Source organism: Leptonychotes weddellii, chromosome 3 (assembly GCF_054177405.1).
Source record: "Leptonychotes weddellii isolate Sample4059 chromosome 3, ASM5417740v2, whole genome shotgun sequence".
Taxonomy (NCBI): domain Eukaryota; kingdom Metazoa; phylum Chordata; class Mammalia; order Carnivora; family Phocidae; genus Leptonychotes; species Leptonychotes weddellii.
This window is the reverse complement of record NC_138371.1, coordinates 26,830,077-26,847,180: the sequence shown is the minus strand read 5'-3', so window position 1 is coordinate 26,847,180 and position 17,104 is coordinate 26,830,077. Positions and strand designations below refer to the sequence as shown.

The window sequence follows — 17,104 nt, the reverse complement described above, 5'->3', positions numbered from 1 at the left end:
CTCCCGGCTCCGCAGGAGGCCTGCTTCTCCTTCTCGCACTCCCCCTGCTTGTTTACCCTCTCTTGCTGTGTCTCTGTCTGTCAAACAAATAAATAAAATCCTTAAAAAAAAAAAAAGACAACCCCTAAATGAGGAACTTTTTTTTTTTTTTAAGTTCTGTTTTCTTTAAAAATGCCAATGTCATCAAAGACAAAGAAAGGCTATGGAAATGTTCCAGATTAAAAGAGACTAAAGACACATGGCAACTAAATGTAATATATGATTCTGGACTGCATCCTATACTAGAGAAGAATAGAAGGCCAAAAAGGACATTATTGAAGCAATTGACAGAACTAGAACATGGATTAAGGATTGGCTAAAAGTATTGCATCAACTTAAAATTTCCTGTGATTATTAAGTATACAGCGATTATGTAGAACAATGTCTTTGCTCTTAGGAAATAGACACTAAAATATATAGGGAGAAGGGAGCTGGGAGGTATGTAACTTCCTCTCAAATGATTCGGAAAAACTACATACACACATTACACAGACAGAATATAAACACAAATAGAGCAAAAATTTAACAATTGGTGAATAGAGGTAAAAAAGGATTTGAGAGGATTCTTTGAATTTTTCTTGTAACTCTTTTGCAAGCTTGAGATTATCTTCAAATAATAAGTTGAAAATACATAAATAATTACAGGTCAACCAGATATAGCAAAATGTTAATAATCGATCTAGATTATAAGTATGTAATTGTTCTCTGTACTAGTCTTTCGACTTTTCTGAATGTTTGGAATTTTTCATAATAAAAAGTTGGAAAAAAACACAGGCCAGGATATTTGCTATGTCTCAACTCTTTAAGGCTTGCAAGACTATACCTTTTGGAACACTGTGCCCTGATTTCAGGTAGGGGCCACAGATTTAATGGTTACTTTATCTGTGATTAACTGAGAGCATATATTAGCATACCAATCAGACGCTGAAAGTTCTCCCCTCTCTAAAGTAGAACTCTTTAAATCATTAATTATTTACCTCCTCTCTCTAAGAAACCCCATTAGATGTACAGTGTAAGCTCTGAATACCCAAACTTTGTTTTTTTTTAGTCTCTGCTATATCCTTAGTTGCTAGAACAATTCCCAGCACTTGAAATTGCTCAATAAATACCCGTTGAAAGAACAAGTGAGGAAGATCTTAGATAAATATAGACTTGGGTGTAAGTCAATAATTTTACCTATGAAACATCAACCTCTATCATTATGGTCAAAATTTGCTTACTTTCTCCTTCTTATTCCAAGCTGGGACCATCAGAATTCTGGAATTATCTCAGCAACCAAGTCGTTTATCTGGATAAACCTGAGCCAGGAAATAGCTTGAGGTAGTGCTGCGGGGCTCCTGGAGGAAGCAAGCCTGCTGGGGCGGGAAGCGTAGAGTGACCTCGAGGAAGGAGATGTGGCCGCCGCTGCTGGGGACCTGCCAGGGGAGGACTCACCACACAGGACAGAGCTGACTCGGAGCCCGGAGCACCGATGTTCCACCACATGTGGAGGAATGAAGGCAGCCAGCTAAAGGAAGCCGTGCGTCAGAGAATGTAGCTTATTTATTAGCCAAGGATGGACACTCACTCAGTAAGACCAGAAACAAAGAAAGCTGCAGGAACCGGATCAGCCAGGAGTCAGAATGCAGAAATCATGACTGGAGCAAGAACCAAGAGGAACCTAAACAGATGTGGAAATAGAGAGCAGTAGCCTGGCCATCAGTTTTGTCTAATTTGGATATTTGCCCGCATGGAGCTGGGTGGAAGTGTTAACCACGGAACAACAGCCTTCCCCTGATCACGTCCTCCTGGCAAACCACTGGAGCTCACTGATGGTGCTGGTGGCTAGCGGGGGCTCGGTCCCAGCTGGCAAGGGTCACCCTGGGACGCATGCTGCTGTTGTTTCGGGGCACCCTTTAGATTCTACTTGACTATACTGTACGGACTATTTCTACTCCCAGCTCAGAGTTAGAACACTTGGAGGAAAGTATAACCAAAAGCCTTCAACTTTTCATCCTTTATCCCCCTGTCAGTCCCCACCTTCTCATTTTCAAATCTAGAAAGCTGCTTGCTTCCTAGGCAACTTTTATTTAAAATAATTTGTTCAGGGGCGCCTGGGTGGCTCAGTCATTCGGCTCAGGTCATGATCTCAGGGTCCTGGGATCCAGCCCCACATCGGGCTCCCTGCTGGGCGGGAAGCCTGCTTTCCCTCTCCCTCTCCCCCTGCTTGTGTTCCCTCTCTTGCTGTCTCTCCCTCTGTCAAATAAATAAACAAAATCTTTAAAAAATAAATAAATAAATAAAATAATGTGTTCAGGGACGCCTGGGTGGCTCAGTCAATTAAGCGTCTGCCTTCAGCTCAGGTCATGATCTCAGGGTCCTGGGATCCAGCCCTGTGTCAGACTTCCTGTTCAGCGGGGAGTCTGCTTCTCCCTCTCCCTCTGCCCCCTCCCCTCAAATAAATAAATAAAATGTCTAAAAAAATAAAATAAATAATTTGTTTAAATTTGTAATTAGTTATTTTACATTGAATAATAAAAAACTATCCATTTAACTAATAGACTCAACAAATATCTAAAGTGTTTTCCAGGTGACATCTTATCATACTGCTTACAAACACACACACACACTCCTTAACCTCTTGACACATTAAGTGGAACATTAGAATTAAAATCAGTACAGTGGTCTTAATACAGAAGTATACTGTAAGACATGATTTGTGATATGTAGGTGTCCTAAAAAATATGATTTATGGTTGTTGTGGCTTTTTAAAGATTTTTAAAAAATTTAAAGTAATCTCTACACTCAACATGGGGCTTGAACTCACAACCCCAAGATCAAGGGTCGCATGTTCTTCCAACCAAGCCAGCCAGGCCCCCCTATGGTTGGCTTTTATTTCAGAGATTTTACCCATTCACAGTGACAGTACTACATGTTTCTTCCATTTTTTTTTCCTTGGATCTATTTCATTAGAAAATACTCAGCCTATTGGCCTATAAGAGGATTTTACTAAAGATGTCACCAGTGTGGCCAAAAGCTGGGTTGTCATGGGATGAGTTATTACTCCAAAAGCGGACTAAGTTAGTATACCTGTAAAGCAGAGGCAGTAAAACAACAAAAAGGTTTAACTTCCATGGATTAATGTATCATTTTGCAGTAAGAAAATTCTGGAAAAAAATTATTTTACTTTCATTACGAAATTTATGAGTTTGGTTTAGTATATATATATATATATATTATGTTGAATTACATATGAAGAGGGATATAAGTTTTTCAGCATTTAGGGCCTGTCAGGAAAAATTGTGAAGGATACTGAAATGGGAAGACAGATTCTGAGTATCCTACCTGGTGTGTGTTTTCGGGTTCTCTGCCTGTTACTGTCTGAATATTTCACAATTGTTCACATTGTCGACAACTTATAATAATGCAAATGATCCTTGTCCACAGAAATATGAATGAATTGTGTCCAGTGGAATGCAATTGATTATTGCCCTGTGAATTACTAACCAGTTTTGCCAATTTTTGCAACTGTTTATAAACTCATTTCAACATTCCTGATGGCCTATATATGTGTGACACTTTGAAATCTCTTTTTAAGCCATGGCAACATCTTACTGATTCTATCATTCATTAATGAGTTAAATAAAACATTTGAGACATGTTAATTTTATATTTGTATATGAGTCATGATTTATCTGTTTAAAAAATTATCTTTTAATAGATCTGTAGTCCAAAAGTGTTGGTCTGACCTTGAGAAGACAATGAAGAGGGAGAGGAGGATGGGGGTGAGGTAAGGTTTTTAAAAAATGTATATGAAGTTTCTTTCTGGTCCACTCAATTTCCAAAACCTAAATTTACCTCCCACTCCTAGGATAATGATGGAACTGAACATCAAGATGGGGAAGCAGTCCCTCAGAGGAAAGGAGGGCTAAGTGGAATTCCAGACAAGCAGGGAAAGGCTTCAGGAGAGAAAATTCTGATAGTACTCCAAGTTTGGTATTGTGGATGCAAATTCTTTCTTTAAGAAATCCCAGACTCTCTTCCTTGCACCCCAACCTGTCCTCTTCAAGGACTGTGTGTTGGAAGCCAGGTCCCTAATACGACTGTTGGAATCGAGAGACCAATAAGCAAGATTAATAGAATTGCTTTGCATAGCCAGAACATTAACACAGTATTCAAATATGTACAGCTTTCTGTTGATCTCTCTCTCTCTCTCTCTTTTTTTTTGGCAGTCAGACTGAGGCTACTTTAATCGCTGCTGCAGCTACCCTAACCGAGGAAGGGAGCCAAGCCCATGCTCTAGCCGCCCCCAAACTACAGATAATTGGTTAGATGTGGCGTTTTGCCTGATCAACGCTGCAGTTCCAGAACACAGAATGTCTTCCTTGGCCCGAAGACTGGCTCACCAGTATGGGATGAAGAGAAGTCATGGCAGCCCCCAAAGACACTCCAGTTATGTCTCATCTGTCACTGCCCTTGGTCCCCACTGTCTCTTGAGATATCTAAATATATCTAGGATGTTTACACAGAGTTGAATTTTATTTTATTTTTATTATTATTTTTTTAAGATTTTATTTATTTATTTTTGCACACGCACGAGAAAGCAAGAGAGCAAGAATGAGCCGGGTGGGTGGGGTGGGGGGGAGGGGCAGAGGAAGAAGCAGACTCCCTGCTGAGCAAGAAGCCCCATGCGGAACTCTATCCCAGGACCCTGGGATCATGACCCGAGCTGAAGACCGATGCTTAACCGACTGAGCCACTCAGGTGCCCCGAGTTGAATTTTAGTTCTCCGTTTCCTTTCCAGTCTTCCATGTCTATCTTCCCTCTCTGTCACCCTCATCTCTTCAGTGGTTAAACTGCCCTCTTTCCCATCAGCCCATCCTCACCACGTGCTTTGATGAAATCCACAATCACAAGCATTTCTGGGCGGTATTTTATGGTAGTGAAGGACTAGGGCCCTGGAGTCAGGCAGACCCTGGCTTCAAATTGCAGTTCCACTTATTACCTACCTGAGTGGCCTTGCGAAGTTAGTCAAAAGTTCCAAGCCTCAATTTCTCCATCTGGAAAAGAGGGATAATAATAATATCTACTTGACTAGGTTGCTGTGGGGATGAAATGAGGCAGTCAAGTGAGGCTCACTGTCTGATAGAGAGTCATCTGCTACTATTATAATTTATTTTCCTGCCTCCAGACTCCTGTTTCCCATTTTCCCTCTATTTCTAATGTACTTCTATTTCCCATTGTCTTATTTGTAGGTACTATTTCCCATTTTTTTCTCAATCCACCATAGATACTGATAAAGTACAGGACATGCTACCCCAAAATATGGCACCTGGGTATATTGAATAGTTTAAGCGGAAGGAGTTTGAGAAACAGCAGGTTCAGGAAGGACTCTCTGATTTTCCTGGTCTCCTTGAAGCAGGTCATATGAGTCTCACGTGAGAGGTGCCTTCCATATACCCTGAGGGAAGCATCCTTACCTCTGAGGAAGGAGGGACTCTGAGAAGAATCTGAATAAGCCTTGCTATATTTCCCCCACTGTACTACTGTCTGCTCCTAACCCTTTGACCTAGCACATTTTCCACGAGTCCCCATTTTTGGTCAAACGTAGTATAAAAACACTCAGGTTTAACTGTTTCCTCAGGTCATTTCCTTATGAAGGCTCCCATGTCAGGTAAAATTTACATTAAAAAATCTGTATGCTTTTCTCTGGATACTCTGTCCTTTGTTACAGGGGCCCCAGCTGAGAATTTAGAAGAGGAGGAAGCAAAGATTTTTTTTTCCTCCCCTATACTGGCAAATCAAAGACAGTGGTCATATGTATCACATCATTTTTTTTTTTTTATTACAATCAACTTGAGTTTCTTCATCTGTCATCTGGGGAGAAAGCTCATCAGTGAACCATTGTTGGGTTGTTTTAAGAATTATACAAGGATAGCACTCTCACAGACATGGTGACCATTCCTAAAACTGCCAGACTTTCTGTAAGAAGTGTGGCAAACACTAACCCCACAAAGTGACACATTACAAGAGGGGCAAGGATTCTCTGTATGCCAGGGAAAGCAGCGTTATGACAGGAAGCAAGTGGCTATGGTGGGCGGATGGATTTTCTGGAAAAAGGTTAAATCTATAAAGAAGATTGTGCTGAGGCTTGAATGTGTTGATCCCAACTGTGGATCTAAGAGAACGCTGGCTATTAAGAGAAGCAAGCATTTTGATAAGAAGAGAAAGGGCCAAATGATCTAGTTCTAAGTGTCATATTTTGTTTTATTAGAAGAAAATATAGGGCGCCTGGGTGGCTCAGTTGGTTAAGCGACTGCCTTCGGCTCAGGTCATGATCCTGGAGTCCCGGGATCGAGTCCCGCATCGGGCTCCCTGCTCGGCAGGGAGTCTGCTTCTCCCTCTGACCCTCCTCACTGTCATGCTCTCTGTCTCTCATTCTCTCTGTCGCAAATAAATAAATAAAATCTTTAAAAAAAAAAAAAGAAGAAAATATAATCTTGAGTTTATGTTTCACTTAAAAAATCATATAAGATATGTAAGTGTCTCTCACAGCGCCTGGCTTATAGGAGGAGCTCAAGAATTGTGAGCTATTATTATTATCTTACTTCAATTAATCTTTTTATTAGGGTGTATTATGAAATAATTCACATAACATGACTCTTGAAAGGTAGCAAATTCGTAGGCTTCCAGCTAATGTAATGATCACTGGCTATAATCAGAGAGCTCGTTTGATATTATTCGTGATTAGTTTAGCTAACACTTTGGATTTATGGTTCCTTCTAAGAAAACATGGGCTGAAACATACCACTGTGAGCAACAAAATAATGGTTTCCTGCTGTTACTGTAAAGCTACATTGTGTTCATTCTTTCCTTTCCAAAGTAGGACATTCTGATCCTGTGATAATGTTCTACTGAAGGAATTTATTTATTTTGCACCAAATGATTCGTGTAGATGAGTTCATTTCTTGTGATAAAAACGGGTACAACATAGTTGGGCTTCTTGCTGTGATCTCACTGACTTGCTGTAATCCAACTGGCTAGAAAACACAGTGATTGTCTGGCTCAGCGAGAAGAAAAACAGCTTTTCCAAAAAAATTCTTTTGGGGCATTCTCTCAAGTTTGATGAATAGGTTAGTTACCGATTGCTTGAGAAAAATGTAAATTGGACGAAGTGGTATTTCTTTAGGAAATTACTGAAGACCACTCAGTGGATTTCAGCAGATTCCATTGGACATGGCAAAAAAAATCTAGTTTTTTTAAATCAAGCTTTTGTTTATTTGAGGCTGAAATAAATGAATGTGAATATTCTTTTATTTTCTTTTATTTATTTTAAGTAATCTCTATATGCAACATGGGGCTCGAACCTGAGACCCTGAGATCAAGAGTCACATGCTCGGGCGCCTGGCTGGCTCAGTTGGTTAAGCGACTGCCTTTAGCTCGGGTCATGATCCCAGGGTCCTGGGATCGAGCCCCGCTTCGGGCTCCCTGCTCTGCGGGAGGCCTGCTTCTCCCTCTCCCATTCCCCCTGCTTGTGTTCCCTCTCTCGCTGTGTCTCTCTCTGTCAAATAAATAAATAAAATCTTTAAAAAAAAAAAAAAAGAGTCACATGCTCTTCCAACTGAGCCGGCCAGGCACCCCAGGATGTGAAGATTCTTGTAAATTTTTTTTTTTTTTTGAGAGAGAGAGAGAGAGTGGGGAGGGGCAGAGGGAGAGGGAGAAAGAATCTGAAGCAGAATCTGCACTGAGCGCGGAGCCAGACGTGGGGCTCGATCCCACAATCTGGAGATCACGACCTTAGCGGAAACCAAGAGTCAGCTGCTCAACTGATTGAGCCACCCAGGTGCCCCTGTAAATATTTCAATAAAAAGTTAAAATGGACAGGCACTCTCTGCAATCATTCCTCCCCCCACCCCCCGCCCCGTGTTCTGGGAGACCCAATGCCTTTCTGAGGAAATCTTTTATAGAGTGGTTGGTATGTTATAATCCTTCCTATGAGATAAGCAATCTTAAGTGTGCGCTGACGTTCCCCCTTCCTTATTCAATCTCTTAAAAAAAAACCCAAAGGCAAACCATGGAGAAATGGCATGTTTATACATTAAATATCATTCCAGAGCAAGGCATCTCTCCCAGATAAGGTAAGAAGAACTTAGTCATTTTACTGTTTTCTAAATTTTCCCCATCTTCTTGGTTAGTGCATGTGAAGGACAGTACTGAAGTACACATTTTGCGTGTGAGCGTGTTGATAATGAGAAAATCACCCCAGAGGTGAAGGGCTTTATTTTGAATACTGTTAATGAAATGAAACCTATGTGGGGCCAAATGTCAATCAAACAGAAAAGTCATGTTTAACATTAGGTATCTGATTGGCTAAGAGTAAATAATTTATATCAGCTTAGTATTTTTCATAAATGCAGCCAGATAATTGATTTGGCTAAACTTTTATTTCCTTATAACAGAAGAATAAAACAAGTAATTATATATATAAATATCTTATTTAGTTTTGGAATTTGGAGAAAATTGCCAGCTCTACTCAAGGGTAAGCAGTATTTTCAGATGTTTTTTTTTTTTTAAGATTTATTTATTCATTTGAGAGAGAGGGAGGGAGAGAGCATGTGCAAGGCGGGGGGTGCAGAGGGAGAGGGAAAGAGAGAATCCCAAGCAAACTCCCGGCTGAGCACGGAGCCTGACGTGGGGCTCTATCTCACAACCCTGAGACCACAACCTGAGCCAAAATAAAGAAGTTGGACGCTTAACCCACCAAGCCCCCAGATGTTACTTTCCTAAATGAACTCTTCCCTGACCACCACCAGCCTGTCCCTCAGTCTCAGTCAGGGTCACTGCTCTCTACACTTTACTTACAATTTTTAGTTATATATTTGAATACTCATTTTATAAATGTCTCTCCTCCAGCAGGCTGTAGTTTTTGCTTGCCTTTATACCCTCAGATCCTAGCACAGTGCCTGACAAATAGTAGAGCTCAATAATATTTACTGACCAGCAGGAAGATGACTTAGTGTCTTTTGATAGAAGGCATTTAAGATCGTGGCATCTCGACAATAACTAACAATAATTTTTATCTGAGAAGGCAAAGGTGAGTTTGAGGTGAGGATGTAAGTTTTTGATTATTGTCAAATTCATTAGTTCCTGTGTTCAGGTCCTCTTTTTTATTAAAGATATTAAAAGAATGTCGAGTACTTAGGAAAGATAGCCTCACTCCTGAGGGATATGTTAAATCTGTTCAGCCAGTTATTTAGACAAGGACTTTTGGTTAACAGTGGGTCTTACTTCCAGGGAAAGATGATGAAAATCTTACCAAGAGCAAACTAGTTCACTATTCACCATATGGTTGTCTAATCATGTATTACTCATAATTAAAACCAGTTCACCTAACCACATGCAAAAGGAGGCAAATCCCAGGCACACCTAATTAAATAATAACATTTAACACCATATGGCAATACCTAATGTTTCCCACAGACTTGTTAACTACAACACAATACTAAGCAATTTTTACATGCATTTTCAAATTTAATTCTCACAACAACCCTGTGAAGTACTATTATTATTTCCATGAGGCAAAGCGAGGTTGGCTATTTAGCAATAGTGTTGAAACTCAGACAAGACTCCTGGGTCTGTCTGACTTCAGAGACTTCCTTCTTAACCCTTGTACACCACCTCTGTAGTAATTATCTGTGGATGTGTTTATCTCCCCTACTAAACTGGGAGAGCCTCAAGGGCAAGGACTATGCTTTACTCATCCTATGTGTCAAGCACAGAGCAGAGTGCAGAAAACATAACAGGTGCTCAATAAAAGTTTAGTGAATGAAGGAGAAAGTGCTTTCTCAGTCATCAAAACTAGAGTATGTTTACAATGGTTTTAATGTTAAATATAGTTAACCATATCATGTATATAAATAAAATACACAAATCAAACAAATATTTACATAATAAAACAAGTAACTATATATGTATATAAATATCTCACTGATCTTATTAAAGGAGTAATCCATGTTTTCTGTTAAAGCATAAGAAACTGACGTTTTGTTAGGTCAAAAATGGTCAAGTCAACTAATAGGATTTTATAGGGTATAACCTAATAAAAAAAGAAAAACTATGTCAAATCTACATAATTAAGCAGAATACTCCATTACCATATTTTTTTCTATTCAAAGTTTGTCACTATAAACCACCAAAGAGAAAGTTTTATGAAAAATTAAGGATGTCCTATCTATAAGCACTTCGTTCTAGCTCCAGTGATACAACTTTATATACAAATCATTTTTCATGCCATTGGGGACAGCATGGTCCTAATGAAAACTCAACCGCAAACATATTTAGACTTGGTTTGAATTTTTTTCCAAGCTGCCAGTTTGCAGACCTCCTTTCAAAATCCTTCTCCATGAAGTCCTCCCTTTTTTAATAGCAACTCTGCCTTTATCCCAAGGCCTGATACACCCCCTAGTGTTCCTCAAACACTTTTGTAATGATTACATTACATGTGTTTGTAATGATCACTTTTTGTTGAGTAGCGAGGTCTGTTACATGTAATTATGTAAAACATTTGAAATGGCAGAACTAAACCCAACTGATTCAGTTTTTATACTAGATGACTGGTTGACCATAGACAGTTCTTTAATAACATTGTTGTTGTTGTTGTTTGGCATAGAAAGAAATGCAAAATTAGAGCTTCAGAGAGTAACCCTGCAAGCCATTTTAAGCACGAGTGACATCTGCTTCCGCATGATTCCTGAGGGAACACTATGACCTCTCCTCACTGAATTCTTTGTGTTAAACTTTATGAAATGAATTACTTTCTTGACTTCATCTTACTTGGAACTTTGTAATCATGATATCGCCTTTTTGACAGTAATACCAACAAAGCCTCCTGCTTTTTGGTGTTCTAAAATGTCCGCCTAACGCACTGATGGGCCTGAATCCTTTTCCTACTCTACTTCCGTCTTCAGTTTAGAAAGTACACTCAAGGGGCACGTGGCTGGCTCAGTTGGTAGAGCCAACGACTCTTGATCTCAGGGGTGTGAGTTCGAGCCCCACGGTGGCGGTAGAGAGGACTTAAACAAAATAAAATTTTAAAATAAATAAAAAGTAAAAATAAATAAATAAATAAACACTCAAAACAAAGTCTGCTAGGGAATTTCCTGGTCCCAGTTGGGTTAGCCTGACTTTGAGCCCAGCTGTATTACCAGATCGGTTAAATTCTGAAATACTTCACACAGCTCAGCCACACTGGTAATACAGGTTTTTAGGATTTAAGTGAGAACCTTCAATGCAGAATTGAGTTAGATGCGCGGATTCCCGCGGACAGTAGTCAGCAGTATTGCTGAAAATGGCAGAGAAAAAAATCACGTGTTCTAAAAATATATTTCTACCATAACCTGAAAACTTCCCCAGTTGACAGTGGGCACAAACGGGGTGGTATTGAGCTTTAATTCAGGATTCATTGGGGTGTGTCCATTGGCTGATGTGGTACTCACTGTGTTTGCCCAATAAATACATCACACGTGAGAAGAGGTCACCAAAAGGATTTCCGGGGCCTCCAGGAAGTGAATGACCTGTGTTTGCGTACAAGTCTGTGCCTCCTGGGTGCCACAACTCCAACAGGTGCGCGGCCAGAGCCCTGGAATGCTTGCCCTGCAAAGCTGGGGGGAGCTTCGGGATGAAGTGAGAGTAGTGGAACAGAGAATTCTGTTTCGTGGATATTTTTTTTCTTAGAGGAGATCCCAGATGGGACTTCTGTGCCCTGATGTCTTAGTGGAAACAGCTCTTTGCTTTTCACTTGCATGCTCTCTCATACCCCTTCTCCTCTCGAGGGTCAAAGGTTTGTGCTCCTCCCTCCTAGCAAGTTCTTCTGCAAGCTCCTCAGGCTGAGGAGGACTTCTGGTGGGTATACCACATCAGTTCCTCAGTCAAGTCCAAATCTTGTCATCTCACTTTGACTCATGATGGGACACTGATATCCACCTATCTCACTGTCTCACCTCCTCCGTCAACAGTTAAGTTGCACACCCCTGTTCATATCCCTCCCTCCCTTTTGAGAACCACCTTCTATAGGAACTCCACACTTCTAAACCTTTTTTTAAAAAAAGATTTTATTTATTTATTTGAGAGAGAGAGAGAGCAGGAGCAGGTGAGGGGCAAAGGGAGAGGGAGAAGCAGACTCTCCTCTGGGTGCAGAGCTAGACTCCCGAGCTCGATCTCAGGACCCAGACATTATGACCTGAGCCGAAGGGAGACCCCTAACCGACTGAGCCACCCAGGCGTCCCAGTTCTAAACTTTTCTAGTTTAGGGCACCTGGCTGGCTCAGTCAGTATAGCAGGCAACTCTTGATCTCAGGGTTGTGAGTTTGAGCCCCACTGAGCATAGAGATTACTAAAAAAATACAACAAACAAACATTTTTAGTTGAATGACTTCATTCTGTCCCCCAAGCAGCACAACTTTAAGCTTACGGAGGGCAGGGATCTTCCTTTAAAAATCTTGTGTCTTCTTCTACCACTGGAGCCGAGGGTTCTGTTGATATCTGATTGACTGAATAGGACATGTACAGGCAGCTTCTCTTCGTTAATGATAAACAAATAACCCCTCTCTCCCCCACAAAATAAAAAATAGTAGACTTCCAAATAAATAACCAAAATTTCCAACCTCCATTTTTTTTTTTAAGATTTTTTTTTTTTAAGTAATGTCTGCACCCAACGTGGGGCTCTAACTTATAACCCCGAAATCAAGATCTTGGGATCATGAGATGGAGCCCTACAATGCTTCTGTCCTCAGCGAGGAGTCTGCTTGTCCCCCTCCCCCTCTGCCCCACCCCCCCTTCTCGAGGGTGCACTCTCTCTCATATAAATACATACATACATACATACATACATACATACATAAATAAAACCTTTTTAAAAAAATTTTATGTTAAGAAAAAAAAAAGAAGAAGAAGAAGGTAGCGGGAGGGGAAGAATGAAGCGGGGGAAATCGGAGGGGTGGACGAACCATGAGAGACGATGGACTCTGAAAAACAAACTAAGGGTTCTAGAGGGGAGGGGGGTGGGAGGATGGGTTGGCCTGGTGGTGGGTATTGAGGAGGGCACGTTCTGCATGGAGCACTGGGTGTTATGCACAAACAATGAATCATGGAACTCTTCATCTAGAACTAATGATGTAATGTATGGGGATTAACATAAGAATAAAAAAAAAATTTTAAAAAGAGTCACATGCTCTACCAGGTGAGCCAGCTAGGCGCCCCCCATCTTCTGCCTTCCACATGGAGGTGACACAGAGTAAGACACAACAAAAGAATATTTAAACCATTTGGAAAGTCCTAACAGACTTTATTTATTTGATTTGGTGAATTCCTTTGTCACAAACCAAGTCTTTATTTGCACGCATCCTGCAGAGAGCTGCTGTATGCAATATTGCATACACTCAAGTTCACATGCGCTAGTTGATTGTTGTTTTGACAATGAACAACGGCCAATGAGGCCAAGATCAGAAGGTTGGCTCTCCCCTGGGTCAATTCCCTTCATGGAGAGAAACTCTTCCACAGTCAAAGCCAGGCCCTATTTAACCTCTGCCCTCCACCCTCTAATTAATCATCTGACCAATATATTAATTTAGCTGAAGGGACAACTGCATAATTTCTAACAAAACGTTTGTGCCTGAATCATGTATACTTTGTTTCAACTGACACTATTGTCTTTAACAATGAAGAGCATTTTTCATCTTATTTGAGTATCAGTGGAATAATCAAAACATACTATAATAATTGAAGAATATGAAAAAACAGTCTGAATGAAAGGGTTGTCTCAACTAATATTTATTAGGTACCTACTGTTTGTGCTAGGTACCCATTATATATGTCACATTGAGCAATGACTTAACCAGAGATTTAAGAAGAGAGGGAGGTGGGGTACTTGGGTAGCTCAGTTGGTTAAACATCTGAGTCTTGATCTCACAGTAATGAGTTCAAGCTCCACATTGGGCATGGAGCTTACTTTACAAAAAAAAAGAAAAGACAAAAAAGGGAAGGAGGTGGATTGTGGTGCTGGAAGAAAATTTAGCCCATCAGATTTATTTTGGAGAAAAGGAAACTGAGGTCCAGAGAGTTTGTTCTGCCTCAAGCAATGAAACAAGCTAAAAGCAGAGTTGGTATTAGAGCTCTGGGGTGACAAGCAAAGTCAAAATAGCAAGGGTAAAGATATTGTGCAATAATAGATTTGGACATTGTCTGATTTAAGAGAATGGTGTTAGTAATCTTCATTTAACTAGTTATGTTTTTTTCTATCAAGTTTTATACTATCAGTTTTTATTGTATTGTCACTACTTTCATTAGAAGTTTTATGAGGCAGGGCGCCTGGGTGGCTCAGTCGTTAAGCGGCTGCCTTCAGCTCAGATCATGATCCCAGGACTCCGGGATCACGACCTGAGCCGAAGGCAGATGCCCAACGACTGGGCCACCCAGGCGCCCCAATATGATAGAGTTTTTAAATGATAAAAGTAATAGACTATTAGAGAAAGTTTAGGAAAAAAAGAAGAGATGTATCACATAAAGGGTCCAGCATACACCACTGTGGCATAAAAATTATTTTGAGCAGAAGGCATTTGACATCCCCAAATAACTCAATTGTCATAAAGCCCTTCCTGAAAAGCAACCAGGGAAGACTGACTCCTCACCAGAGGCAAGAAGTCTACACACCACACCTAAAGAGACAACAGTCACATCTATTCTTTTAAGGGCCTATCTTTCTAAAAAGTCATTTGTTTTCCCATAAGTGGCCTTTCTTCCCTTCCCCTTTCTTTATTAAGATGATATATAAACCCCAAATTCTAACCGTCTCTTTGAGTCACATTTTTCTCTGAACTCCTCTATAAATGTTAATACAAATATGTAATTAAATTTGATATTTTTTCTTACTAATCTGTCTCTAGTAAGTTTAATTCACAGTGTCTCAGAACTGAACCTAAGAGGATAGAGGGAAAGTTTTCTCTCCCTAACATACCATCAGCTCACCATCAGCACATCATCACATCATAAACTCAATTTTGGCTTAACACAACTATTTCAATTTTTCATACTTTCTTCAGTTTTCTCAGCTGCATTTACTTTTTACTAATTATTATCATTGTTAATATTATAAGCATCCATTCATGATGCAACATAATCCTCCAAATTATGATTTCCTGATGACTGCAAAATATTTCAGTGAGATGATATATAAGAAGTTCCTTAACTAGCCTCTTATCATTGGATATTTGCTTCTGATTTTTAAAAAATTATAAATAATTTTGAAAAAAAAATGTTGAGCATAAAGCTTTTCTCCTTTCAAAATTACTTCCATGGGTTATCTCCGACTGCTGTGGTCTTCGAAAAGGGAATGTTGACTTAAATATCCATCTCTGACAGATGACAATTAGTAGTAAAGTAACACAGAAAATATGTGACATTCTGTTATAAATTAAATGCCTAAAGTCTCAGGTAGAAGTCATAAAGGCCATGAAAAAACTTAAAAGGCATTTAGCATTTAGTGTCTGGAAGATGTGCAAATGTGATGAGAATTTATTCAGTAAGAGGAATTACTTGAACTAGAGACCTGGAGAAAGGTCTCTCGGCCTTTTTTTTTTCTTCCCCCCACAAAACAAACAAAAAATAGTGGTGGATTCATTGAGCAACAAGTTTGTGGAAGCTTGGACAAGAGTTTGTTTTAAGTGAAAATGGCCAATCTGAAAGAATAATTGCTGGTGAAAGTTATCAACTTTTCATTCGGTTTTCATTAGCTTTCACTTGGAGGGAAGGATCAATTATTAGACAGAAAGCAATTGGTGCTCACAGTTATCTGCCTCCCAAAAGAACAATCAAGTTCGCTGAACCTTTTCTCCCAGCGATTTCCTTGCATTTAGCCATTTGTCCTTCATTAGGGGAGCCCAGGTACCAATTATTCTCACAGGCAATTGATTATGAGATTTCAAAAATGCAGCAACAACAAAGAAATGTTTGCTTTGACAAACCACAAGCTATTCATCTTTAAAAGACAGGGAAAAAACCAACCAAACCACATTACAGCTCCATTTAGAACTTTTCCTCTACCTTGTCATCTAAGGAGGGCAAAATCAATTTTCATTTGAGAGCACCATTTCCTCCTACCAGTTTTCTCTAAGTGGCCTTTCCACAAATGATGTTTGATTATTTCTGAGTCACAACTACTTAAAGGCCACATTTATGAGCTGTAATTTCCTAGGTAAAAGCCGAGGGAATTACTGAAAGTTCTTTGTGCCCTCCCCCTCTCCCCCCAGCAACATCCTCATGTTCTCTCTTTCGGTGTTTGAGGTTTTAATATGCAGCTGTAGCAAGCCCGGGAATGACCTTCCCTAAACGCTCTGACAGGACTAAAAATATGAATCTGCACACAGAGCTTTCCCTAAACTATCAGGAGTCCTTTTTCTTGTTTGCCAGCTGGTAGTTTGTCAAAATACTGTTTTGTAAATAAATCACCTGCAGAAAATCCTCATCAGGTCAGCCGCAAATGTGTCCGTCTAAGGAAAACAAACAAGAAAGCACTTACCAGTTAATTTACTTTGAGGAGAGAAGCTATTTTGATGCCTGGGTGTGACCTCCCGGCTCCAGAATGAAATGGAGGGTGGTTTTCAGAACGGCTACGTTGGACACTTTTTCCCAGCTTCCTCATCTGGCTTTTATCTGGCTTTTGAAATGACACTGTAGAAGGAGAGTGATGTTGGGTTTCGTTTGAATGTGGTTCTTCCCTTCCTCCACCACCCTCCATAAAAATTCATCATGTATTCCAGGAGAAAAGTAAGCAATGAACATACTGCACAAATTAATTCTTTTGCTCAGCGTGGATGTGTGTATAACTGAGGTTTGTGTTTTGAATGGAAATCTTTGCTATTGGCTGCAGTACCGCAGGCTGAGAAGTGAAGGGGGGGGACTGATCCTTCCTTTGTTTGGTGGGCTTTTGCTTATGAAAAGTCAAGTTAAATTTCTTTCCAACGAGGGAATGAAAAGAACCTTAGAATGTCAAAGGAGAGCTCTTCAATTGCACAGCAAACTCTGTGGAGCTCAT

The 17,104-nt window shown here is 40.1% G+C and overlaps 1 protein-coding gene and 1 pseudogene across 6 annotated transcripts in view; one reads left to right on the top strand and one right to left on the bottom strand.

Moving 5' to 3' along the window:
* The window catches only part of CMKLR2 (chemerin chemokine-like receptor 2), a 44,059-nt gene extending 27,212 nt beyond the window's left edge, over positions 1 to 16,847 (bottom strand). For 2 of the 6 annotated variants that reach the window (XM_081813781.1, XM_081813782.1), the window contains exon 1: positions 1,260 to 1,587. Coding sequence is in view for 1 of the 6 variants with exons in the window: in XM_081813780.1 (XP_081669906.1) it covers positions 1,260 to 1,289 (30 nt within the window). In the remaining 5 variants the exon portion in view is untranslated. Of the gene's footprint in view, positions 1 to 1,259; positions 1,590 to 5,027; positions 5,079 to 16,588 lie in introns of those variants that run through there. The other 4 variants (XM_081813785.1, XM_081813783.1, XM_081813784.1 and 1 more) reach the window with 4 other exon arrangements.
* On the top strand, positions 5,970 to 6,297 carry LOC102742796 (large ribosomal subunit protein eL42-like; annotated as a pseudogene).
* Positions 16,848 to 17,104: the final 257 nt, after the last annotated feature.